General features: G+C 46.5%; 1 protein-coding gene across 2 annotated transcripts in view; it reads left to right on the top strand.

The window, feature by feature from the left end:
• Nucleotides 1-27,027, top strand: part of LOC138447681 (adhesion G protein-coupled receptor E1-like) — a 927,425-nt gene that overhangs the window by 387,628 nt on the left and 512,770 nt on the right. Inside the window, exons 6-8 of one of the 2 annotated variants that reach the window (XM_069603946.1) lie at nt 15,915-16,004; nt 17,666-17,752; nt 25,689-25,778. The exons of the other annotated variant lie outside the window; for it this stretch is intronic. Coding sequence (XP_069460047.1) covers nt 15,915-16,004; nt 17,666-17,752; nt 25,689-25,778 — 267 coding nt within the window. The remainder of the gene's footprint in view (nt 1-15,914; nt 16,005-17,665; nt 17,753-25,688; nt 25,779-27,027) is intronic. 2 annotated transcript variants of the gene reach the window in all.

Here is a 27,027-nt window from a genome sequence, read left to right as displayed (position 1 = left end):
GGGTGTTATGGGTCTGTTGTGGGGGTGGGTGGAAGGGTGTATGGGTCTGTTGTGGGGGGTGGGTGGAAGGGTGTCATGGGTCTGTTGTGGGGGGTGGGTGGAAGGGGTTGGGATGTTTGCGGACATGCACTTTTTCATCTTTCCCTTACTTAATACACTGGTGTCTGATCAAAACACAGGCTTGGACATCTTCATTGTGTTTGTGTACTTTATTGGCGACAGGGTCCATTGCATGCTTCTAAACATACACCAGTGCATTACTACCCATATCCATGTGACAGTACCAAAACATGTTCCTCAGAATATTTGGTTGATCAGATGCTGTCTCACAGCACGTCCCTCCGGCCCATCCCCTCTTGCAAGACCTGCATCCCCTTCACCTCCATCCTCATCACCATCATCATCCTCATCAGGTGCTTCTATTTCAACGGCAGGGGGCAGTGGCACATTCCGTCTGATACACATATTGTGCAGCATGACACATGCCATGGTGATCTTGGCCACCTTCTCATGGCCATACAGGAGAGCGCCACCAGACCTGTTAATGCACCGAAACTGTGACTTCAAAAGGCCAAAAGTCTGCTCGATCACGATGCGGGTACGGGTATGTGCACGATTGTATTCCTCTTCGTGCCTGTTCTGTGGGTGTCGTACAGGTGTGAGGAGCCAGCTCTTCAGGGGATAGCCCGCATCACCTGTATGGGGTAAGGAATGGGGTCCTGTTACTGTTCACCTCAAGAGCGGCCTCTTCATATCACACAAATTGACATTGCATTGTGATTCAAGTACACAGTCAACAGCATACATGCAGATGGTCTGTGTGACAGCAATGTGCAAGGGTGAACTCGACCATGCAAGTAGACATGCCCCATTAATGCCTCCAACAGTAATTGACATGTCCTGGGTGAGGCGAGGTCTTAGGTGTCCCTGGGCCCACGCAGATTTGGTTCCTCTCTGCTGTTGTACTGCCATTCCAACATAGTTGTTGCCATGCAGTGAGGCATCACTTCAGTGGTGGTAAAGGTGCGTGGTGAAATGCTATGTCTATGGCTAGGGCTGATCCCTTTGCATGCATCATAGGGCACATTGCATTATTGATGTTGTGCTGGACTGATTCCGGATGACTATCTTGATGGCACGTATGAAATCTGTGTATTTTGTGGCGTGGAATGTTGTGCAATGTGTATGTGGATGGGTGTTTGATGTTACTAGACCTGAAATGTCATTTGTTTGTGTAGCTCATACTTGCATGTCGGTTCATCTCAAGTACGTTGCGGCCTTCCCAGATGGACATTGGCGTACATCTGTATGGGCATTTTGCAGATGACAAGCTACACCCAGTTGGAGTATGTATCTCCCCCACCCCCATCACACCCACGAACGTTGTGCGATTTGTCGCTCCTTGTAGCGTGGGATATTTGAGTTCCGCAGGACCATGGAATCATGGGTTGATACGGGAAATCGGGCACAGCAATGTGTGATTATCGTGTTGGCGTCACATACCATTTGGACATTGATGGAGTGGAATTGCTTCCTGTTTCGGTAGACCACTTCATTACGATGTGGGACCACCAATTCAACATGTGTACAGTCGATGGCCCCAATGCAACTTGGGATGCCTGCCAGTGAATAGAAGCCAACTTTGGTGTTTGCAATCTCCTGGGCAGTCCGTGGCATGAATATGTGTTCAGATGCATGCTTCACGAGGGCATCGAGTACCTGGTTCAGCGTGCATGAGAATACTGGTTGGGAGATGCCATGCATCTGGCCCACTGTATGCTGGTAGGTGCCTGTGGCTAGGAAGTGGAGCACAGTCACCACCTTGAGTAGAGGGGGGGGTGGCAGTTCTCATGTCTATGAGGCTCACAATGTTGTCATGTATCATGTCCACGATGCTGGTGATGGTATCCCGGTCCAGATGGTACAGGGTGTGTATCTGCTCAGGGGTTAGGTTAAATGGACTAGCTCTGATCCTGGGGATTGGTGGGTGCCTCTGTGGTATGATTAGGTGCCGTGGTGGTGCTTGCTGTGCCTGTCTTGCCCTCCTCCTCCTCCCCCTGCGTCTCCTTTGGGCTGCCTGTTGTTGTTGCATCTGCGCTGCAATCATGTCCTCCAGCCCATGTAATGCTGCTAGTATTGGAACCATCTTGGTGTGGGAAGGGGTGTGTGAAGGGGTGTGGTGTGCTCCTTTTGAGCTGCCACAGTCTCCATTGCCTCCACCTGTGCTGATTGTGTCCACCTGTGGCAGGTGGGAACACTGCTCAGTTCTCTTAACGTGTGGTTTGCGATGGCGGTAAGGGGTTTTGGGGGCTTTACCATGCCGCTATTGGCATGTCCGCTCGCCTTGTGATGCTGTGCTAATAGCGGCATGGCGTAATTTATGGGATGGTGGGTCGCGCGCACGCGGACTGCCCGCTATTAGTGGCACCGTACTTAGCGGTGCTGCTAATAGCGGTGAGCCGGGTCGTAATTCGCATGGGGATTTAACGTTACCGGTATTCCATTACCGGAAATGTTAAATCCATACTGCCTACCGTGTAATGAGGCCCTAAGAGTTGGTTCGCATACAGGTCCCTTTTGGGCCTGATTGTTTGGACTGGTTGTATCCGATCAGTGAGGTAGCTAGGGGCAGAATGGGATATGCATCTGTGGGTAATGGTTAGGGTCTTGAACTGGATGCGCTCTTTGACTGGGAGCCAGTGGGCATTTTGTCTTGCTAGGGAGATATGTTCCCTCTTCGGAATATTGAGGGCAGCTCTCAAGGCGTTGTTCTGTGTGATTTGGAGTCTATTAATGTTTTTAGCAGAGGTGCCTAATAGGAGGACGTTGCAATAGTCCAATCTGGCACCTATGGTGGCCTGGCTATGTTGAGGCAGTTTGTAGTGGATAGGTGAGGTTTTACTGCATTAATTATTTTGGTTGTTAAGGCTGCTGAGGATGAGATGTAGCTGACATGTCTATCCATGGAGAGGGTGGAATCTAGATAGACTCCCAGAGTTTTTACAGCAGAAGAGACCGGGATGACCGAGTTCTCAATTAGGAAGGTGCTATATTTGCCGTCAAGTTTGCTAAGGGATTCTTTGGGGCCCACCAGTAGGATCTCTATCTTGTCTCCATTGAGACAGAGGCCATTGGCTGCCATCCAGGCCTGGATGATGGCATATCTGTGTTGTAGGGCTTTTAGATCTTGGTTGTAATCGTCAGTTAGAGGGAGAAGAATTTGAGTGTCGTCGGCATAATTGGTGAACGTTATGCCGAATTCTTCTAAGTCGTTCAATAGAGGGAGTGTAAATAGTTGATGGGAGAGGAGGTGGCTGATGCTTGGTCTGAGTAGACTCGCATAGCTCTGTCTTCCAGGAAGGATGAGATCCATGTTGTGGCTTCGGTAGAGAAGTGAGCTGTATTGGTGAGGTGTGTCTTTAGAGTTTTGTGGTCGACTAGGTCGAACGCAGCCGACAGATCAAGGAGTAAGAGGATGGCACATTTGCCTTTATCCATATTTTTTAGGAGTTGTTTTTTCAGGTCGAGTAGTGCAGACTCTGTGCCGTGGCGTGGGCGAAAACCGGACTGTCTCTTGCCTAGGATGTTATGGGATTCGAGGTAGGCTTGTATCTGTAGATAGACAGCCTTATCCAGGATTTTCAGCAGAAATGGCACTGTTGTAATGGGCCTGTAATTGTTAGGGGAGTCTGGGTCTAGTGTGGGCTTTTTCAACAGTGGGCGAACCCAGGCTTCTTTAAGTGAGGAGGGAACTGAGCCAGTGGCAAATGAAGCATTAATGAAGGTTGCAATGAACGGCGCTAGGGACTCAGCGCAGTCTTTGATTATGTTTGCTGGACAGATGTCTCCTTTGCAGAGTGATGGTTTTATTTGTTTCACAATGTTTAAGACCTCAGGTGTGGTTACCTTTCTAAAGGTGAATGGCGGTGGAAGGTTGCTATTGTGTTGTGTAGGAGGTTTAGAGTTCGGGGTGGCTAGCGTTTTGTGAGGGGGCTTGGGTAGATTGTCAAGGTTGGTTTTGATTTTCTTTTGGAGTAAATCTAGTTTGTCAAGCATGGCTTTCTGGATGTCATTACACCATTTCTCGTCTTTGACTGTTTGATGTTTGGATGTGGGAGTTACGACCAGCTCGTTGAAGATGGCGAATAGCTCTTTTGAGTGCGATTGGGCATTGTCGATTCTAGTATTGTATGTGGCTGCTTTTGCTTTGGCTATGGCATTTTTGTATTGTTTGACAATCGTTAGGTAGGAACCGCGTGAAGGGCCGGAGGGGCTTGATTGCCATTTTTTGAGCGCTTGTCTTTTAAGTGATTTTAGGTCTTGTAGGTCTTGATCAAACCAAGAGTTGGCGTGAAAGATATATCATCAGAAGGCAAGAACATTGATAATATAAGTGAGTTCCAAGGCAGAATATTATAATTGACATCTCGTTTACCCTTATGTACATTCTCATACCATATCATGGTTTCCACCATAGACCATCATTTAAGATCAGCCCACCAAACCCTAAATTGTGGAGCAGAGGTATCTTTCCAAGTCATGGCAATTCTACATTTTGCCAAAATACAGCAATTTGGTTATTGAACATAAGGTCCTTTTGGGTAGCGTATCATGCAGTGGATAGGAAGTGAGTAACTCTTACACCAAATAACGGAACCAACTCAGGAAGATGGCAAGTTTGTCTGTTTTAATATCAATTGTCTAAAACAGGGAGTTTCAACAGACATCAACAAACGTCGCACAGCATTCTCTCAAAGTATTTCATAAAAAATCACACTTATATAGTAAAAATTCATCATACGTGACTTCATACTACGTGGTAAATAAGAGACACCTATGAGGGGTTGTGGTAGGTTCAAGGGGAACATCTAGGTATACTTTCTATACAGGATTGGGTTGTGATTGGACATCTACTGTACGTGGACAACTCATGCCCACCTCTAGTGCAAGTCATCTTGAACACTTATTAGATACACGGTACATCATTGGCTCTCAAACTATAAGGCCCTTCGTTATATGGCCCTCTACAATTGGTTGGCGCGCTCGTGCCAGTCTGGAACATTTGTCTCACTAGCAGCACATAAGCACATACCCCAGATGTCATGAGGTGGACTGGACTGTACCTGCCCACCCAATTAGCCCAACATCTCTCATCACCCATGCCTTCTGCCATGAAGATTGTTTTTGAACTTGGCCTTGCAAGTATCTTTGCCTCTGAGAATATAGGGGAGTGCAGGCACGTGATATCATAGTTCTGTAACTGCATGCCCAACTTCTATTTTCATCCTTGCCTCACGTGACAGGAGACCACAATTCGGCCCATTTTGCAGCATTTAATATTCTTAAATGAATAAAACTTGACACTCGTGATGTTCTTTCTTTGCACCTTAGAAAGGGATGATTCAGCGTCTCACGTCCACTGCCTTCAAGGATAGATAACCAGTTCTTGGCTGATTCAGCCTTGACACCAGGCCAGACAGACCTTCTCGATTCTTCCATGATCCCAGCTACTTCTTTGCTGCAACACAGCAAATTGTGACACCAATGTCCAGATTCTATATAATGGCGGCTCCGCCTGCAGTCTATTTACTATGCATAGCCAGCTTCTATGATCACTTACTCCACTTGCGTTATTGCATCTGTACAAGTATTGAACGATTTGCATTTTCTGCAGTGCCCTTCACACGTTCAATCTTTGTCTTGCATTTGATTCTTTACTTCGTCATCAGTTTCTATATCGTCCATACACTTTCTTCTTCAGCCAGTCTTCTCTGTGAGTCACGCTTGTTTCTTGTGACGTCACCAACTCCTTTTCTTGCTCTTTTCATATTTCTTCAGGGACTTGCTCCATGAGATTTTCATCTAATCGGGAGTACATCGGATAGGGTTTTCTTAATGGATACCTTCTCTCGAAGATTCGCTGCAGAATGGTCACAACTGCTGGTGTCAAGTATGGTACAATTTCAGGCTTCCAGCATATAGATGCGAGGCAAGGGGGTGGGACTTCCTGCAGAGGCATTTGGCTGCTCCTCTACACTATGTTTGTTAGTTTTTGGGGGGGTGTATATACCCAGCAGACATGCTTCAGGTGACCATTTAAACCTGGTAATTCCCACAGATTCAATTTTCCGCTGAATGTTACGCCAAAACTGTCACGTCACAGAGCAGGATCATAACATGTGTGTCGGATCAGGTCCATCACACCCACTGTGGGCAGCCTGGGGATGACGATCAAGAGACTGTAGTTCGTCTATATGGGCGTAATATACGTTCTATGGAGGATATGGAATTGGATAAAATTAAGCTGAGTGTTCCTTGAAACCCTCTGTACATACGACAATTCATGATCCCACTCTATCTTCTCAATAGCTGTACCAAAATCCTTCTCCTAAAGTGCTTTCACCATAAAATCCTCTTTATTCAATCTTGCCAGCAGTATCCCATACAATCTGGACACGCAGTGCCCACACTCTGCTAGGCTGTATAGCACTGTAAGGTCTTGTCTGCTTCCGGCTCTTCGGTTAACCACAGCCAGGAGGACTTTGCTGTCCACACCAGTCTAATGAACATCAGGAATTGTCCCAGGTTCACTCCATATTCCCAAAACATGTCTCCCGAGGTGGCCACCTCCATAGACTCCTAGCACCTCCTCACATTTGGCAGATAGCGGGATATTAGGGGACTAAGGATCTTGTATCCCCAGTAATCTCAAGGTCCTATGCCAGAGTTTATTCCATAACCCCAAGAGATATGGACAGCACAGCCACTGCTTAACATCAATCCTCAATATCTCCTTCAACATAACCAGACTTATAGCCGGCTACAACAATTCCATGTGAAGGGTGGCGTCACCTGATTAACACCACAAGACAAACTGTAGCTGTCCTGCAAGATAGCCCAATTCCAAGTGAGGTAATTTAATACTGCTGTCTTCATATCCCAAACATAGAGTGTCCAGTGAGATTGTATGTCTACCAGCTCCCCAGAGACGTTCCCTCCCCATGGTGCTTAGGGTTCGGAAAAAGGATCTTGGTATATCAAACGGAACATTCGTAAAGTGATACAATAAGTAGTGTAGAATAATCATTTGACCAGCGCTGTGCGGCCCATCAGAGATAAGGGCAGTTTCTTCCAGAATCCCATGGTTCTAGATATGCCTTCCATTGCTGGCATAGTATTGTGTTCATGAGATGCCTGCACATCATGGTAAATGGCAATCCCGTGGGAAAAGGGTAGGCCATCTCAAGCCAAATTCAGGCAACTGAGTACACTCACTGGTGGCCAAAACTGCCAGTGGGGAAAAAGCAGGAATTACTACAACTAATAGTTAGGCCAGAGATTGCGGCAACGTTGTCCAGTGCCTCCAAAATGTATTTCAGATTACGCTGATGGTTCTGGATATACAGAAGTATATCATCTGCATAGATGGAAATCAGATGTCTGGAGCCATTTACCATTAAACCCGCCAAGACAAATTCTGCCCTAACAAATTCCACTAGTGGTTCCAAAGCCAGGATAAAAAAGCACAGGGGAGAATGGGCAGCTCTGTCTTGTGCCTTTGGCAAGATCCCATTAGTCTGAAATAATAGTCTCCGTTTTCACCCTAGCTTTAGGCATAGTGTAAATCAACCTCACCCAAAGTAAGAAACCCTCCCCAATGCCAAAGTGTCTAAATGCAGCATACATCTACTTCCAGTGTACCGAGTCGAACGCCATGACAGAATCCAATGAGGCCACCACATATTGTCCATCCAGTGCCCTAGTCATGTCTATGACATAATGTAACCTCCTAAAGTTGAGTGAAGTGTTCCTACCCGGCATGAAACTCGTCTGGTCTTTATGTATAAGTGATGTAATTACTTGCAGCAATCTGCAGGCCAGCATAGCTGTGAGGATCTTGAAATACTGATTCAGCATTGAGAGAGGCCCATAGCATTTGCACCGATGCTGCTGTTTCCCAGGTTTAAGAATAGCCCAATCACTTTTCCCGCATATTAACTTATCGATGACATTCCCACTGTACACCTTATAAAATTCAGCCCGAGGCCATCCCCTCCCGGTGTTTTACAAGACTGAAGGGAGGAAATCACTGCCTGTAATTCTAATGCTCACGAGTGACGGAGCATCCAGCAATTTACTCTGTTTCTGCATCCGTTTAGGTAGTGTGATCTGTGACAGTATATACTCTATTTCCTCCTCATCAATGTTCCCTTCATCCCCATACAGTGCCCCATATCATCTCTGGTAACTTTCTCACATTCATCTGCTATCAAGCATATCGTGAATTGTGGATTCTCCTTGCGACATAGTCTACTTGCCTTATCCCCGTTCATGGAGCTTCTCGATATGTGACTCAAAATCAAATTCACCCAGCCTCTTCCACTTACCAATGCACTGTTGTCTAAGAGGATCAGGCCCTGTTCCATCGCACTGTCCACGACTGGTCCGTTCTCAATACGCTGAATGTCAGTGTCAATCCAAGCCTGATTGCCCAGCAACAACTTCTGGATTCCTCAAGCCTTAGCAATCGCCTGCCCCCTAATCAACACCTTGAAGGCCTCCCATAACGTGTCATAGCTTTCCACACTGCCCTCATTCAACTAAAATTATTCCTCAATTTGTTCTTCCAGATGATCCCTAAATTGCGCATCCTTTAATGCATCAGCTCTCAGTTTCCATGTTGGGATGGGGGGTGGATTCCTATGTAGCAGCCAAGTAGTAATCAGCTGAGCCTGGGACGATAGTGACCTACAAAAAATACTCATGCAAATACTCTGTTCCAGTGAACTGGTAATTTATCCATGTGAAAATCTTGTGGGGGGTTGAGTAGTAAGAGTATACCCTATGCTTTGCATTTTAAAATCTCCAAAAATCCAACAAGAGCCAAATCAACCAGCGCTTTACAGAGGGTCCATGAAGGTGGGGACGGTCATGTAAATGTATCATCTGACCTATCCAACACTGGGTCTAGGTTATAGTTAAAGTCTCCCTCTCAAATCCACAAGCCATCCCTGAATGGGACCAATCTCCTTTATAAGGAATTAAAAGATCTGGGCATAATTGGTAATAATAGACACCTCCCAATGACCCACATATCCATGGAACATCACCATTCGACCCTCATTATCAGTATGGGCCTCTAATAATATATAGGGTACCGAAGCCGCCACCAAAATCAGGACCCCTCACTGACAAATGTAGTTAGCCCATATCCCGTTCCTCCCCATCGACCTATGAGATCAGCCTGGCTGCCATCTGGAAGATGTGTATTTTGTAAGAGTGCTATCATCAACCATTTCTTGCAAAGATATACCCCTACTCTATTCCGTCTTGTTTAACTATTCAGTCCCCGGATATTCCCTGTCACACATTCAACTTGTTAGCCGTGAACCGATACACATAGCATCCATATCTCTCCCCCAACACCTCCCATCCAAGTGCATAATAGAAATACAGTGAGCAGGTCCCTGGCAGCATTCCGCCGTTGCCGCGGAATCTCCATGTGAAGTCAGAGACAACAGATTTCCCAGCCCGGCAGCAATCTCCCTGAGACCCAAAACATGCCTTAAGATGGCCGCCGCATTACCGAGCTTCATTTTGTTTATCTTGGTTGCCTAGCAATCATCCCTGCTACTTGCTTATAGGCCGCAAGGTGAGCCGGAGGCGGAAGCCAGCCCACCTCACCTAAGGCCCACAGAGCCCAAGGGCCCCTTCCTGTCTGCACCTGTCTGCACCAGCAGTACGGCGCGGGACACTTCCCATCATCACTTCCACACCCCCCTCGAGCTACTACCCCCCGCTTCAACATCCCACCACCTTGCGACAAACAAACAAACTACTGTGTCTAACTTGAAGTAATCTGCCCTGACACTAATTACGCTTGTCCTCCACGCTGAGCACCCTCAGGTATTTTCCAATGCTTAGGTTTGTGATAGCACCCTGCTTGACTAATAGCACAGCTTAAGTACCCAAGTGATATGTTACCATAAACCATCCATGAATGCGCAGCTCTCTCCCCTGCCCACCGGTAATAGGCAACATCACATTGCCCCCCCTAAACCTGTGGCAGCGAGTCATACAATCTGTATACTTGTATATTGTTTATATTGCTACCAATCAGACTAGCAACTGGTTGCTTTGTATGCCTCAAATGTTCAAGCTATATGCCTGATTGTATGCCTACCCTAAATGAACCTAACTACTACTGTAAATCTCAGAATATTCGCCGCTCTGCATGCCTTCCAGCAATTTCCTAATGAACATGCCTGCCGTCTGATATGCATAACTGCTCGCCTGATCTGAATGTACCTTTGCAAATATACTGATCCCTCGTCTCAAACTAGTCGGCATGCAAATCCTTTGACACACCCAACTACGGCCCGCCTGGAAGCCCGCCCACTATTTCTGATATTTGACCACCTTAGTAAATAAGATCCCATCTGCCTGTTGATCCAACTTGCTCTACTATCTACCTATGGCCACTCTGCAGACCAACCCAGCAAGGTTATTACGCTGCATGCTAACCTATGTACTATCCATATTCTTATATACACATAAATGGTCTCAAACCACTTCGGAATACCAAGCCCACAGTGGCCCACAAATGGATCGCACCAAAAGTAGCTACGCACTCTCCAAGTCAGAATGCAGCCAACCTTAACTATGGCCATGACACTGCCCTGCTTAGCTAACATCCAACCCACAGTCTTCCTACCAGACATTGTACAACCCACTACAAAACAAACACCTAACATCCACCAAGTCCAGTACCTCACACCTGAACAATGGATATATCTGTTCGCTAGGAAACCCACACCCAATATACTGTGCCCTACCACTACTAACAATTCTAGACTATGTTACACATTCCCTAAAAGACATCTCAAGACCTCACACATCCTTGGCCTTAAGCAACGACAAATCACAATACACAAGAAAGCATTTACCGCAAGTAATCCACCTACAAGCCCTAGCTCACCAACCAAAAACACCAGCCAACAACCATCACTCAGCAACACTTTCTCCACGCTGAAAGGAGGTCTTATCAACGCAAGGTCACTAACAGCCCATGCACTTGATATTTATGACCTCATAACTTCCAATGACCTAGACCTCCTAGCCATCACAGAGACGTGGCTCCACAGCGCCTCAGGTCCCCTCCTGTCACTAGCCATACCAGACCAATATACCATCATTAGGCAAGACAGAACCTCATCCAAAGGGGGAGGTGTAGCTGTTATCGCTAAATCCTCCGTAGGCCTCAGACAGGTTCCATGCCAAACATTCACTTCTGCTGACCACCTAGCATTCAAATTGCGTCTATCACCGTCTCAAACTTTCACAGCCCATCTGATCTACAGACCCCCCGGCCAACTCTCCTCCTTTGAAGAAGACTTATCACAATTGCTAACTACCAGTACTAAATCATGCTCGCAAACAATCTTCCTCAGAGACTTCAACCTGGGTCTATATGACATCAATGATAAGAACACTACCGAGATTAGCAACAGCATAGCAGACTTAGGTCTCATCCAATGCCTGACACAAGCTACACACTCCAAAGGGAGACAATTAGATTGGATAGCCGACTGCAACTGTAACATCACCATCACCTCAAATCATCCTCTCGCCTGGATGGACCATCATGCTATCCTCTTTTCCATTCCCAGAGACCCTCCTAACCAGGAGAAAACCCCAGCCCCTCCAAGATCATCTAGAAACTCGTGTAACATAACAGCCCTTAAACTACTCACACTTCTTCAACAAATCCTACATAGGGACACAGCCCTCGAACCTCATGAGGACCCTACTCACCTGGTAAACCTCTACAACACTACCATTCAAAATGCTATTGACAAACTAGCACCTCAGAAGCCTCGCAAAGCCAAAACCGTTGCCCACCTAAACAATTGGTTTACCGCACAATTGAGGACACTACGAAAAAACAAAAGGGCAGCTGAAACAAACTGAAGAAACACTCCTACGGCTCCTAACAAAGAAAACTTCCTAGCAGCCTCTGTCTCATATAAATCTGCAATCTTCGTAGCCAAATCTGATTCCTACAACAACTGTTTTCAGAATGCCAAATCTAACACCAAGGAACTATTCAGCATTCTCAGATAGCTCGAATCACTAACACAGCCCCCTAATACCTGCATCAAGGAAACCACTTGGTGTCAAAACATCCAAAAAGCACTATCAGACAAAATTGAGCTCCTACAAAAGAAAATTGAAACGATAAAAGCAAACTTAACTCAAAACCTTCTTGCCCACTCAACCGTGACCCCACCCCCTCTCTAACCTAACTTATTTAAATTCTCCTTACTCAGTGTCAAGGAAGTAGAAGAAATAATACTAAGCCTTAAACCATCTGGATGCATGGGCGACATCTGCCCTGCTCCCATCATAAAAGAAACAGTGAAGGAGATTGCCCCATTTATCACCTCGCTAATCAACGCCAATGACATGCCGACTAACCTGAAGGACGCTTGTGTCATGCCACTCCTTAAGAAACCTTCCCTTGATCCCAACAACCCCTCTAACTACAGACCAATTACTATGGTACGCTTCCTCCTGAAGATCATCGATATGGCAGCCTGCCTACAGATCCAGCTCCACTCTGAAAGCAATAACCTGCTAGGACTACGACAATCCGGATTCCGACCCAGACACAGCACCGAAACAGCCCTGATAGATCTAGTAACCCAAATTGAGAATATTAAGGACTCAGGCAACCTTGCCCTCCTTCTCTTACTAGACCTATCAGCGGCGTTTGACCTAGTCGACCACAAAACTCTCTGTAAACACCTCTCCTACGCAGCCCACTTCTCCAATGATGTCATCACTTGGATCCAATCATTTCTTAACAACAAAACAACCAGGGTGTTTGCACCATCGGCCTCTGCACCTCCATCGACTGTCACATGCGGGGACCCACAAGGCTCATGTGTCTCCCCCACACTCTACAACATATTCACCAAACCACTATGCAACAAACTCGACTGGGCATTTCTTACACTAATTACGCTGATGACACACACATTCTCATGCACATCACCGGCAACCATGACTCTGACTCACGACTCAATGACATTTACCTTATCATCCAAGCTTGGATGGAACAACACAGTCTCTGCCTCAATGACGACAAGACTGAACTTCTCCTAGTGGGAAGCCAAGCCAGACTCAACAAATTGGACAACAAATTCAACACCTTTAATATTGACTGTAATGACATCAAAGTATCTAAAGACGTCAAAACATTAGGTATGTACATTGATGCCACCCTCTCGCTAGGAAAACAAATCAACACCACTGTATCCACCACTGCCTACACGTGCAAGCTCATTAACGCCTGCAGACCATTCCTGATGACAGAAAATTGCATCACCGTGGCCAGAGCTCTGGTACTTACCAAGTTGGACTACTGCAATGCGCTATACTTAGGCACCGGTCAACACAATCTACACAAACTAGAAATCTATCAAAACAATGCGCTTAGAGCAGCCACCAACTTCCCCAGAAAACTACTCATCTCAGATCTAAGACTTGACGTCCATTGGTTATCTATCAACCAAAGAATTAAATTCAAGACTCTCTCCCTCGTACATAAATATATACACAACCAAGCACCCAAATACCTCTCAGACAAATTCAAACTCAACACTTCAGTTAGACAAACCAGATCCTCCTACTCCAACCTCTTACCGTACCTAGTACAAACTGGAAAAAGCAGGAGGTAGAAGCTTACCAGTCCTCGCAGCCAAAACTTGGAACACACTACCGCCGAACATCAGGCTAGAACTTTCCATTCACAAATTCTGCAATGGGGCCTAAATCTGGCTCACTCAGAATGAAAACTAACCCACTTCATTTACGATCTCTCTGTAAATACTTTCGTACACCATGCAATCTCTGTAAATGCTTCTGTGCTGTATGCTAGCTATGTAAATATTCTGTAAATATTCTATGCGCTATGCATTCTGCTCACTTTCCATGTTTGTAATCTTGATTATCTATGCCTGTAACTGTATATATGCTAAACGTATCTGTCTGTACCTAAGAAATGTGCCGAGATGCCTCAGGGCTCGGTGCGCTATATAATTAAAATACAATACAATACAATACATGGGTGAATAAACACTGTGCCCCTAAAAAGTAAAGGCAGCAGCATACAGCCAAGCATAAATGACACAGCAAACGTACCACTAAACCATAACCAAAGCTCAATAGTACAATGCTATTCGAGAAAATATGCCTATTTCGCCTTGCCCAAAGCATGTGCAGCAAAAGGCATTGGTGTACCCAACCCTGGGGTACAGCCAGGAAATGTAAAACATCTGGAGGGACCATAACTTGGTATAATGTAAACAAAGGAGATTCAGCAAAAGATCGTAAACATCTCAATCGAGTGTCTGATAGATGAACCAAACAAATCAGGTACTGTGCTTGGAGTCAAAAGTTCGTAATCAGCAACCCCGATCCCAGGGGATCATAGAGGAGAGGAGTTCAAACATGTCTTTCAGCGATTGCTGTTATTCTTGTCTCAGAGTGCACCCCTGCTGTGTGCATCCATCCAGTGGTGCAGTACATCTGGAGAATCAAAGAAGGGATATTTCCCATTGTATAGCACCTTCAGTTTAGCAGGATAGATCAGCATGTATTTCAACCATTGCTGGTGTAGCATCTCCTTGGCCGTGACAAGCATGTTTCTCCTTCTCTGGACTTGCATAGTGAAGTGTTGGTAAATAGCCACTCTAGAAGATGCTCTCTTGTCCCTGTCTCTGAAATTCAGAACTCTCACAATAAGCGGTCTTAGAGGGACCCCGGTGGTGATTTCTTTTTGCGGCATCTGTGCGCTCTCTCAATTGTAAATTCTTGTGTCAGCGCACCTGGACCAATCTCCTGCAGCAGCAGGTTTTCCATATGGTTAGTCGGGTCTTGTTCCTCCTCTCCTTTCGTAAGGCCTAGAATCCTAATGGTGTTGTTCACCCTTCCTGTGGGTCTTGGGTCCGCCATGGATATGATATGATAGTTCATTTATATAGCGCCTATACACAATGTGTTTCAAAGCGCTTCAACGCAAGGGGGGGGGACAAGGGAAAATACAATAACATTCTTATAGGCCATGAACAGTAAGGATGTGAAATTAACTATCATACTCGGCCTGACAACATTTCAGATAGCACAAGAGCTAAGACATAGATAAGGAAGGGAGGGGACGAGTGGGAAGGAAATGGAAACAGACAAGCGACTACCGCACTAGGCCTGATGACATTTCTGGTAGAGCCGGAGAAAAACAAAAGGTGAGGGAGAGGGGTACAGAACGGGAGGAGAGGAACAAAACATGCGACTATCGTACTTGGCCTGACGACATTTCAGATAGTGCTGGGGCGGGTGGGAAGGGATCAGGCCGAAACCCTACCAACTGTCCGAGATAAAGGCCCAGCAGACAAGGCACAATCAGGTGGACCATGTAACCGTGGCAGCTCTTCGGCTGGTGTAATAAGTCCAGCTAAGTACCACAGTATTCAAACAAGCATCCGGCCAAATGTAGCAGTCACAACCTTCAAAACTGTGACCTCAGAAAATTCAAGCACTAGTACAGCAAAATCTGCAACAGGTACACATTTTATGAACGTTTTGTTTCTTTACATGCTGTATACTTATTATTTTCATTACACATTTACATTTTTCATTTTATTCTTTACATTATTTGGAATGTCATTCTTTCAACTTTCTTTCTCTTATGTTTTCTTTTTTTGCATTTTTTAATCCCTCCTTCATACTTTCTTCCCTTCCTTCGAGGTTCCCTCAAATCGTCATATATGCATGTGTAATGTACACATATTTTTGTGTAAACTGTGGCAACGTCTTGACAATTCCATTTATTGATTATTTTTTTATTTTAAAAGCGGAGCCGACAAAAACAGAATCTCCTATTACAAGCTTCACAACTGTGACCTCGCAAAGTATGAGAATCAGTACACCAACATATGCAACAGGTACACATGTTGTCAACGATTTCTTCCTTCACATACTTTAAACATATTGGGCCTCATTACGGCTTTGGCGGTAGCCATGCCGCTATTGGCGGCATGGCTACCACCAAAATAGGGTCCGGGTTCCCTGAATGGGGAATTACCGGGACATTCCGAGTTCGGAGGGCCTGGTAATTCCTCCTTCCAGGTACACGCACCCGGACCTTCCCCATTCCCATTTGATCCTCCATAGGACTCAATGGGAATGGGGGAGGGAGCTAACAACGGGCCGATTACAACCTCCCAGTTGTTAGCTCCCTCTTCCCCTCGCGGGACCCGGTAACGACGCCTGGTTTTACCAGGCTACCTTACCGGGTCCCGCGAGGGGACCTCGTAATCAGGCGGAATGGTGTTAACAGGCCCGCCACCATTAGCGGAGCCCATTAACCCATTTCGCCTGACTTGTAATGAGGCCCATTGTTTTAGTATACATTCACAGTTTTATTTGTTCAATTATTTGGAATGTGTTTCTTTGTTTGTTTCTTTCTTTTTTCTTTCTTTCTTTCTTTTCATTTTTTATTCTTTATTTCTTTATCTCTTTCCTTTTTTCGTTCTTTCATTCTTCCTTTCTTTCTCTAAACATTTTTCGTCGAAAAGGAGGAGTGAGTTCCCATTCCCAGTGGCTTAGGGCCTCATTACGGCTTTGGTGGTAGCCATGCCGCTATTGGTTGCATGGCTGCCACCAAAACCGGGTCCGGGTTCCCTGAATGGGGAATTACCGGGCCATTCCGAGTTCAGAGGGCCCGGTAATTCCTCCTTCCAGGTTCCTTGGACCCGGACCTTCTCCATTCCCATTTGAGCCCCAATAGGGCTCAATGGGAATGGGGGAGGGAGCTAACAACGGGCCGATTACAACCTCCCCATTGTTAGCTCCCTCTTCCCCTCGCGGGACCCGGTAACGACGCCTGGTTTTACCAGGCGTCCTTACCGGGTCCCGTGAGGGGACCTCGTAATCAGGCAGAATGGTGTTAACGGGCCTGCCAACATTAGCGGAGCCCGGTAACCCATTCCACCTGACTTGTAATGAGGCCCTTAGTCTACTTCAGTACTGCCTTGTTACTTTTCATATATGAATAATGGTGTGGAGTCCAGCTTTGTATGTCCCCTCTTTCTTTTAAGCTCTGGGGCATCAGACGGGGATCCACGATCTTAGTGTACTTAGTTTAGAGCATTTTCAAGGAAGCATGCTTTAGCAATGCAGTTCAAGCACAACCTGTCTGTGCTGGTTTCCTGGCTTGTAAGTAAGTCTTTGCTTTTTTGGCAACCTCAGATGGAAGGTCTTAAAATATGATGTCCTTGTGCCTCTGCCGCCTAAACCTTTTGGAGTTTGGTGGTGCGGTAAAAAGTGCCAGTAAAGGGGCAGTAGATCTGTTACCACCACTTTACCACTCTACAAACATTCTGAATTTGACTGTGATGTGGAGGAACAAACCTCCATCACTTGGCAAGAGATATTTCTCTCTCACTCCCTTCCTCCCTCTCTCCCTTCCTTCTTTTCTTTAATAAGACGTTTCTTCTCTTCTGTGGATGTGCCCTCACATCCTTATACATGCATGTGTGCAGATATCTTTTTGGTAAACTGGGAATGTTTTCAGTAGTATTTATTGAAATGTTTCTAAATACAGAACCGACTGCAACAGAATCTCCTTTTACAACCTTCACAACTGTGACCTCAGAAAGATCGAGCACTGGTACACCAACATCCACAACAGGTACACATTTTATGAACAACTTGTTTCTTTACATGCTCTATACTTATTCTTCTCACTACACATATACATTTTTCATTTTATTCATTACATTATTTGGAATGTCTTTCTTTCACCTTTCTCTCTCTCTTTCTTTGTCTTTCTCATTTTCTCTCATTCTTTTTTGTTGTTACACTTTTTAATCCCCCCTTCATACTTTCTTCCCTTTCTTGGAGGTTCCATCAAATCATCATATACAAATGTGTTTGTAGACATATTTTGGGGTAAACTGTGGCAATATTTTGACAGTTGAATTTATTGACTTTTTTGTCTAAAAACCTAAGCCGACAACAACAGAATCTTCTATTACAACTGTTAGGCAGAATCATCTGCAGCACACTTTGGGAACACTACACAGTGACACAGGGATGTCTTTCAGACTTCCCAAGGTTTAAGTACCTTCCATGGGACTGACTACCATCTCCTAGAGCATGTAAAGTTAAATTGACTTTACAAATCTTTTTAACTTTACACACCCAGCACACACTATTTTACTAAAGAGTGCTGGAGGGGTTGCCTAGCTTCCCCTGAGTCTAAACACTCATGTAACAGTCAAATGTTACCCTTTCCTACTTTAAATGGCTGGTGGCAGTGGTTTAGATCAAACTACCATATTTTTCCTGACTGCTAACAACGGTATCTAAAAATCTGGTCAGCCATGTTTTTCAATATGGCACACCAGACCTGTCTCTAAAAACAGACTCCCTTTTTCACCATTTCTTTTAGGAAAAGTCCATCTTGTGTTTAACTCTGTGCACCAAACCAGGTTTGGTCCCTTTGTACGTGCCCTTTGGCGGGCTTCAGTGCTGAAGCCCTCCTCTGGTGCCAGAGTGTCTGAGGTGGACAGGATGTGAGGGAGGTGCCCGAAACTCCCTGTGCTTAGTCTTCTAGGAGACCTGAATGCACTCTGGTATTATTGGCTGGCTGACTGTCCAGCAAGGACAGCCACCCTGCTGGGTGAGTGACAGCCAGTCTGAATGAATGGGGGAAAACTGTTTAAAAGCAGGTCTCTGGGACGTGGAAAGCAGAGTCGACCAATGGAACGAAAGAACCGAAGACGAGCTGAAGGAAGAGGACTGCTGCAATTCCCGGATGACTTGTGAAGCCCTGCTGCAGGTCCAAATTGCCTGAAACTCCAATCGACAGGCAGCTTGTGGACTTTAAGGCACTCACACCTTAAACTGATGTCTTGCTACAGCTTTTGGCCTCATCCCTGGGCAGTGCAGGAACCTCCCGACGTCCTCCTTCTTGTCCCCATGACTGAAGCTCAGGAACTGCGAGACTTGCTCGGAACTGGCAGGAACAACTGCCTTAGCTACAGCTTTCTTCGTTAACAAGGTACTGTGCAAACGCGGTCCGGAAATATTTTCGGCCATCGAGAAAGTGCGTGTAACTTTCCTCAACTTCGAAGGCTTGTCCTTCTCTAAACATTTGTCAAACATTTCGCCTAGCCAAATTCTTCTAAACTCTGTGGCAAAGACTTTACCACTATCTACCAGAACGGTGCTATCCTATACAAAGACTCTGAACCATTGACTTTGGCCCCGGCCTATGAACAGAATTGCTGGTTGTATTTAACTGAAATCCTTCGCCCTGCCTATGAATGTATTTGGGCTGACTATTCTTATAACCATGTCTTGTTATCCCTTTTACAAGTATTTGAAGTGCCATTTTGCTCCCACTTCATTTTGGAGCTAAACATGTTCATTTACTTCCCGGTTGGATTTTTGTGTTTTATTAGTGTGTGATATTGAGCTGCTTGTGCTAGTGTAATGTTTTCGAACTGAGTAAATAAATGTATGTTCTTTTACCAAGAAACCTTAAGTAAGTGTATATTTGAATCACTGTATTTGTTGGTCCTTTGTGTAACTTGTTCCACTGCTTAACTCTTGAGTTAAGTCTGGCTGCTCTGCCATCGCTACCACTTTACTGTATAATACAGGCTTGTACCAAACGTGAAATTGTGCTTACACTTATAGTCCTAATTGCATGTAGTGGTCCCAAAGGGTACTACATGTGATTCTGCCTAACAATGAGTAATGGCGTGGAGTCCAGCTTTGTATGTCCCCTCTTTCTTTTAACCACTGGGGCCTCAGACGGGGACCCACAATCTTAGTGTACTTAGTTTAGAGCATTTTCAAGGAAGCATGCTTTAGCAATGCAGTTGAAGCCCAACATGTCTGTGCTTGTTAGCTGGCTTGTAAGTAAGTCTTTGCTTTTGGCAAACACAGATGGAAGGTCTTCAAATATGTTCACCTTGTGCCTCTGCCGCCTAAAAGCTTTGGAATTCCACGTGGTGGTGTGGTAAAACCTGGCAGTAAAGGGGCGGTAAATCTGTTACCACCACTTTCTCCAGCATGGGGTCTGGCATGGATTCACATGCTCATGAATATTCCCGTCGTCAGGCTGGGAATCCTCGGTAAAGAAAAAAATCAGTATCAGTTTTGTTTCTGATCTGTCTTTCGTAGTAGTAACCAATCACTGGTCTCTGGGTCATACTGCCCCCAGCCAAAGACTGCCCTGTCCCTCAGCCCAACCCGTGGCAGCCATCCTCAGATTTTTACTGCACGTTCAAGTGTTGTGAGTCCTCGTGTGCTATAGCTCTCGAGCTTTTACTGTGTTTTGCAATTTTTCAAAGAGTTTAATCTAATTCTTTCGGTCAATCGAGCCTCAAGCTCCACCGTTTCTACTTCCGATCAAAGGGGACCCGTTTTGGGATTTTCTACGCCCCTCAAGGGTGAAGTTTTCGTCGAGTTACGCTTCTTGGAGGATTCCAGAAGTTTCTGAGGCCTACCCCGCGGACATGGCCCAGGAGAAAGGAAGTTCGACACCCAGATCCAAGCTGTTTAGGAACTGTCCTGGATGCGGATTACAGAATGTGTTCAAGGAGGACGAGCACTCGAGGTGCCTCTACTGTCTTCACAAGGACAAAACACACGTGGAGAAGGACTGTGCGTTTTGCATGAACATGTCGGATCGGACTATGAGGGATCGTCGGACCCGTCTCGACAACTGGCTGGAAGGCAAGAGCCCAGCAGGTGAGAAGAAGAAGAAGTCCGAGCGGTCTTCTAAGTCCTGTGAGGGCGCCCCGGCGACGGGGGCCCAACAGAAGGCAAAGCACCGCGAGTCCGCAGGCACAGGGAGCGCCGAACGGTCGGGCTCCTCGGCTGCCAGGCAGGGCGCACCTTCACCGACGCCATCAACCACCAGCCAATGCTCTGGCTCGGGGAAGAAAAATCCGAGAACCCAGCTAAGCTTCTGGAGGGCCCCGTTTGATCTCGAAGGAACCGGCCGAAGGGGAGCGAGGCAGTGACACTCCCCCTAAGGTGAAGGCCTCAAGCGTGCCCACGGTGGTGAAGGCCTTGATTCAACCGGCCAAGGCTTCTATTGAGGGAGTCGCTGCGGCTCTGGCGATGCCTGTGGAGGCTACCCCAGTGGAGGCGACCTCGGGGCCCCTAGTTTCCCTGCCTCCGCTGAGGGAATCCACTTTTCAGCCCATCGAGAAGACCCCCTTGAAGACCCCGGTGGAGAAAGAGGGGGGGCGGTGGCCGTTACGGACACGGACACAGCCTCCGAGGAGGAGCTGGTCGAAGTCGAAGAGGGACTCGACAAGAATTTGGAAGAGGCCCGGTCCCACGGGAGGGATCCAGACGAGGGGGACGACGAGAGCAAGGGTGGCGACGATGAGGCTCCTGTGAAGGAGGAGCAACTGTCGCGCCCGTCGCAGCCTGAGCCACAGGACAACTCGGCAACCATTTTGACGGCAATCCAAGCCTTATGCACGGAGATAAGGACGAGAATGCCCCTACCCCCGATGGACGACCCAACTGAACCGGGTCCATCGGGGAGCCCTCCAAACAAGAGGAGGAGGTTTCATCCAGCCCCACCCTCAGCCGTTGTCTCCTTCCCCGGTCCCCAGGGATGACACGGGAACAGATACGGCCAAGACAGTGATGGATGACGACGGTGGTGACAACGGGACTGACCTCCCGTCGCCGATTCCTCGGGCATCCCCGCCCGAAGAGATTGGCTCCTTCCACGCCATGATTGCCAGGGCGTCTGAGCTTTTCCAGCCCTGCCCCGAAGAAAAGAAGAAGGAAGGCTTCCTCTACCAACGGCGCAAGGCCAAGAGGAAGACGGTCCTCGCAGTGCCGTTGATGGATGACATCTGGGACAAGGGACTTGCTGTCCTGAAGAACGCTTCCATGACGCCTGCCAAGAGGGACCAGTACGAGAAGAAATACTGGGTCCCCGACAGCGCCCCTTTGTGCCATAAAGCACAGCCGACCCCGGATTGGGTCGTCTCGGCAGCGGCCAAGAAGAAAGTGGGGGGGCGCATCGACTTCAACATCCCCGCCGGACGACGAGGGAAAGAAACTAGATGCCATGGAACGACGAGTCATCTCGTCTGCGGCGACGACGATTAGGGCCGTCAACGCCCTAGCGATTGTGGCCCGCTACGACAGGGAGTTGTGGTACAAGATCGCCCCCCTGTTGGACTTCCTCCCGGACGACAAGAGGGCAGAGGCCCTGATGATCCTACAGGAGGGTGAGGTGGCATCGGACCACGCCATAACGGTGGTCACGGACATTGTCGACACCGGTTTCCACCAGTTGGGCAACAGTGTTTACTCAAGATTCTTCCTCGTCAGATAGAAGACAGGAGGATGGCGTCCCATCCTGGACCTGCGTCGGCTGAACAATTACATCAAGGCACGGAAGTTCCGGATGGTCACCCTCCAGCAGGTGCTGGGCCAGCTGGAGGAAGGAAACTTCCTATCGTCTTTGGATTTGGAGGATGCGTACTTTCAAATCCCCATCCTAAAAAGACACCGAAAGTTTCTCAGGTTCGTAGTCCAAGGGCGGCACTACCAGTTCAAGGCCCTCCCATTCGGATTGAAGTCGGCACCCAGGGTATTCACCAAGTGCCTAGCTCCAGTGGCAGCGCGGCTGCGCCTTGCAGGGGATCCACGTCTACCCCTATCTGGACGATTGGCAAACTCGTATTTCTTACACTAATTACGCTGACACACACATTCTCATACACATCACAGGCAACCATGACTCTGACTCACAATGACTGAATTACATTTACCTTATCATCCAAGCTTGAATGGAACAACACAGAGTCTGCCTCAATGATGACAAGACTGAACTTCTCCTAGTGGGAACCCAAGCCAGACTCAACAAATTGCACAACAAATTCAACACCTTTGATATTGACTGTAATGACATCAAAGTATCTAAAGACTTCAAAACATTAGGTATGTGCATTAATGCCACCCTCTCGCTAGGAAAACAAATCAACACCACTGCATCCACCGCTGCCTACACGTGCAAGCTCATTAACGCCTGCAGACCATTCCTGAAGACAGAAAATTGCATCACTGTGGCCAGAGCTCTGGTACTTACCAAGTTGGACTGCTGCAATTGGCTATACTTAGGCACCGGTCAACACAATCTACACAAACTACAAATCTATCAAAACAATGCGCTTAGAGCAGCCACCAACTTCCCCAGAAAACTACACATCTCAGATCTAAGACGTGACGTCCATTGGTTATCTATCAATCAAAGAATTAAATTCAAGACTCTCTCCCTCGTACATAAATGTATACACAACCAAGCACCCAAATACCTCTCAGACAAATTAAAACTCAACACTTCAGTTAGACAAACCAGATCCTCCTACTCCAACCTCTTACCGTACCAAGTACAAACTGGAAAAAGCAGGGGGTAGAAGCTTGCCAGTCCTCGCAGCCAAAACTTGGAACACACTTCCGCCGAACATCAGGCTAGAACTTTCCATTCACAAATTCCGCAATGGGGCCAAAATCTGGCTCACTCAGAATGAAAACTAACCCATTTAATTTACGATCTCTCTGTAAATACTTTCATACACCATGCAATCTCTGTAAATGCTTCTGTGCTCTATGCTAGCTATGTAAATATTCTGTAAATATTCTATGCGCTATGCATTCTTCTCACTTGCCATGTTTGTAAGATTATCTATGCCTGTAACTGTATATATGCTTAACTTATCTGTCTGTACCTAAGAAATGTGCCCAGTTGCCTCAGGGCTCGGTGCGCTATATAATTAAAATACAATACAATACAATACATGGGTGAATAAACACTGTCCCCCTAAAAAGTAAAGGCAGCAGCATACAGCCAAGCATAAATGACACAACAAACGTACCACTAAACCATAACCAAAGCTCAATAGTACAATGCTATTTGAGAAAATATGCCTATTTCGCCTTGCCCAAAGCATGTGCAGCAAAAGGCATTGGTGTACTCAACCCCGGTGTATACCCAGGAAATGTAAAACATCTGGAGGGACCATAACTTGGTATAATGTAAACAAAGGAGATTCAGCAAAAGATTGTAAACATCTCGATCGAGTGTCTGATGGATGAACCAAACAAATCAGGTACTGTGCTTGGAGTCAAAAGTTCGTAACCAGCAACCCCGATCCCAGGGGATCATAGAGGAGGGGAGTTCAAACATGTCTTTCAGTGATTGCTGTTATTCTTGTCTCAGAGTGCACCCCTGCTGTGTGCATCCATCCAGTGGTGCAGTACATCTGGAGAATCAAAGAAGGGATATTTCCCAAAGTATAGCACCTTCAGTTTAGCAGGGTAGATCAGCATGTATTTCAACCATTGCTGGCGTAGCATCTCCTTGGCCGTGACAAGCATGTTTCTCCTTCTCTGGACTTGCATAATGAAGTGTTGGTAAATAGCCACTGTAGAAGATGCTCTCTTGTCCCTGTCTCTGAAATTCAGAACTCTCACAATAAGCGGTCTTAGAGGGACCCCGGTGGTGATTTCTTTTTGCGGCATCTGTGCGCTCTCGCAATTGTAAATTCTTGTGTCAGCGCACCTGGACCAATCTCCTGCAGCAGCAGGTTTTCCATATGGTTAGTCGGGTCTTGTTCCTCCTCTCCTTTCGTAAGGCCTAGAATCCTAATGGTGTTGTTCACCTTTCCTGTGGGTTTCGGGTCCGCCATGGATATGATATGATTTATATAGCGCCTATACACAATGTGTTTCAAAGCGCTTCAAGTCAAGGGGGGGAACAAGGGAAAATACAATGACATTCTTATAGGCCATGAACAGTAAGGATGTGAAATTAACTATCGTACTCGGCCTGACGACATTTCAGATAGTGCAAGAGCTAAGACATAGATAAGGAATGGAGGGAAGAGTGGGAAGGAAATGAAAACAGACAGGTGACTACCGCACTAGGCCTGATGACATTTCTGGTAGAGCCAGAGAAAAACAAAAGGTGAGGGAGAGGGGTTCAGAAAGGGAGGGGAGGAACAAAACAAGCGACTATCGTACTTGGCCTGATGACATTTCAGATAGTGCTGGGCGGGTGGGAAGGGATCAGGCTGAAACCCTACCAACTGTCCGAGATAAAGGCCCAGCAGACAAGGCACAATCAGGTGGACCATGTAACCTGTGGCAGCTATTCGGCTGGTGTAATAAGTCCAGCTAAGTACCACAGTATTCAAAGAAGCATCCGGCCAAATGTAGCAGTCACAACCTTCAAAACTGTGACCTCAGAAAATTCAAGCACTAGTACAGCAAAATCTGCAACAGGTACACATTTTATGAACGTTCTGTTTCTTTACATGCTCTATACTTATTCTTTTCATTACACATTTACATTTTTAATTTAATCATTACATTATTCGGAATGTCATTCTTTCAACTTTCTTTCTCTCATGTTTTCTTTTTTTTGCATTTTTTAATCCCTCCTTCATACTTTCTTCCCTTCCTTCGAGGTTCCCTCAAATCGTCATATATGCATGTGTAATGTACACATATTTTTGTGTAAACTGTGGCAACGTTTTGACAGTTGTATTTATTGATTATTTTTTTTATTTTAAAAGCGGAGCCGACAACAGCAGAATCTCCTATTACAAGCTTCACAACTGTGACCTCGCAAAGTATGAGTATCAGTACACCAACATATGCAACAGGTACACATGTTGTCAACGATTTCTTCCTTCACATACTTTAAACATATTGGGCCTCATTATGGCTTACGCGGTAGCCATGCCACTATTGGCGGCATGGCTGCCACCAAAACCGGGTCCGGTTCCGGGTTCCCTGAATGGGGAATTACCGGGCCATTCCGAGTTCGGAGGGCCTGGTAATTCCTCCTTCCAGGTACACGCACCCGGACCTTCCCCATTCCCATTTGATCCTCCATAGGACTCAATGGGAATGGGGGAGGGAGCTAACAACGGGCCGATTACAACCTCCCAGTTGTTAGCTCCCGCTTCCCCTCGCGGGACCCGGTAACGACGCCTGGTTTTACCAGGCTACCTTACCGGGTCCCGCGAGGGGACCTCGTAATCAGGCGGAATGGTGTTAACAGGCCCGCCACCATTAGCGGAGCCCATTAACCCATTTCGCCTGACTTGTAATGAGGCCCATTGTTTTAGTATACATTCACAGTTTTATTTGTTCAATTATTTGGAATGTGTTTGTTTGTTTCTTTCTTTCTTTTTTCTTTCTTTCTTTCTTTTCATTTTTTATTCTTTATTTCTTTATCTCTTTCCTTTTTTCGTTCTTTCATTCTTCCTTTCTTTCTCTAAACATTTTTCGTCGAAAAGGAGGAGTGAGTTCCCATTCCCAGTGGCTTAGGGCCTCATTACGGCTTTGGTGGTAGCCATGCCGCTATTGGTTGCATGGCTGCCACCAAAACCGGGTCTGGGTTCCCTGAATGGGGAATTACCGGGCCATTCCGATTTCGGAGGGCCCAGTAATTCCTCCTTCCAGGTTCCTTGGACCCGGACCTTCCCCATTCCCATTTGAGCCCCAATAGGGCTCAATGGGAATGGGGGAGGGAGCTAACAACGGGCCGATTACAACCTCCCCGTTGTTAGCTCCCTCTTCCCCTCGCGGGACCCGGTAACGACTGCCTCGTAATCAGGCAGAATGGTGTTAACGGGCCTGCCAACATTAGCGGAGCCCGGTAACCCATTCCGCCTGACTTGTAATGAGGCCCTTAGTCTACTTCAGTACTGCCTTGTTACTTTTCATATATGAATAATGGTGTGGAGTCCAGCTTTGTATGTCCCCTCTTTCTTTTAAGCTCTGGGGCATCAGACGGGGATCCACGATCTTAGTCTACTTAGTTTAGAGCATTTTCAAGATAGCATGCTTTAGCAATGCAGTTCAAGCACAACCTGTCTGTGCTGGTTTCCTGGCTTGTAAGTAAGT

This window comes from Ambystoma mexicanum, chromosome 3q (genome assembly GCF_040938575.1).
Source record: "Ambystoma mexicanum isolate Mex_15411 chromosome 3q, UKY_AmexF1_1, whole genome shotgun sequence".
NCBI lineage: Eukaryota > Metazoa > Chordata > Amphibia > Caudata > Ambystomatidae > Ambystoma > Ambystoma mexicanum.
Note: the sequence above shows the minus strand (reverse complement) of the source record. Positions and strands in the feature narration are given on the sequence as shown.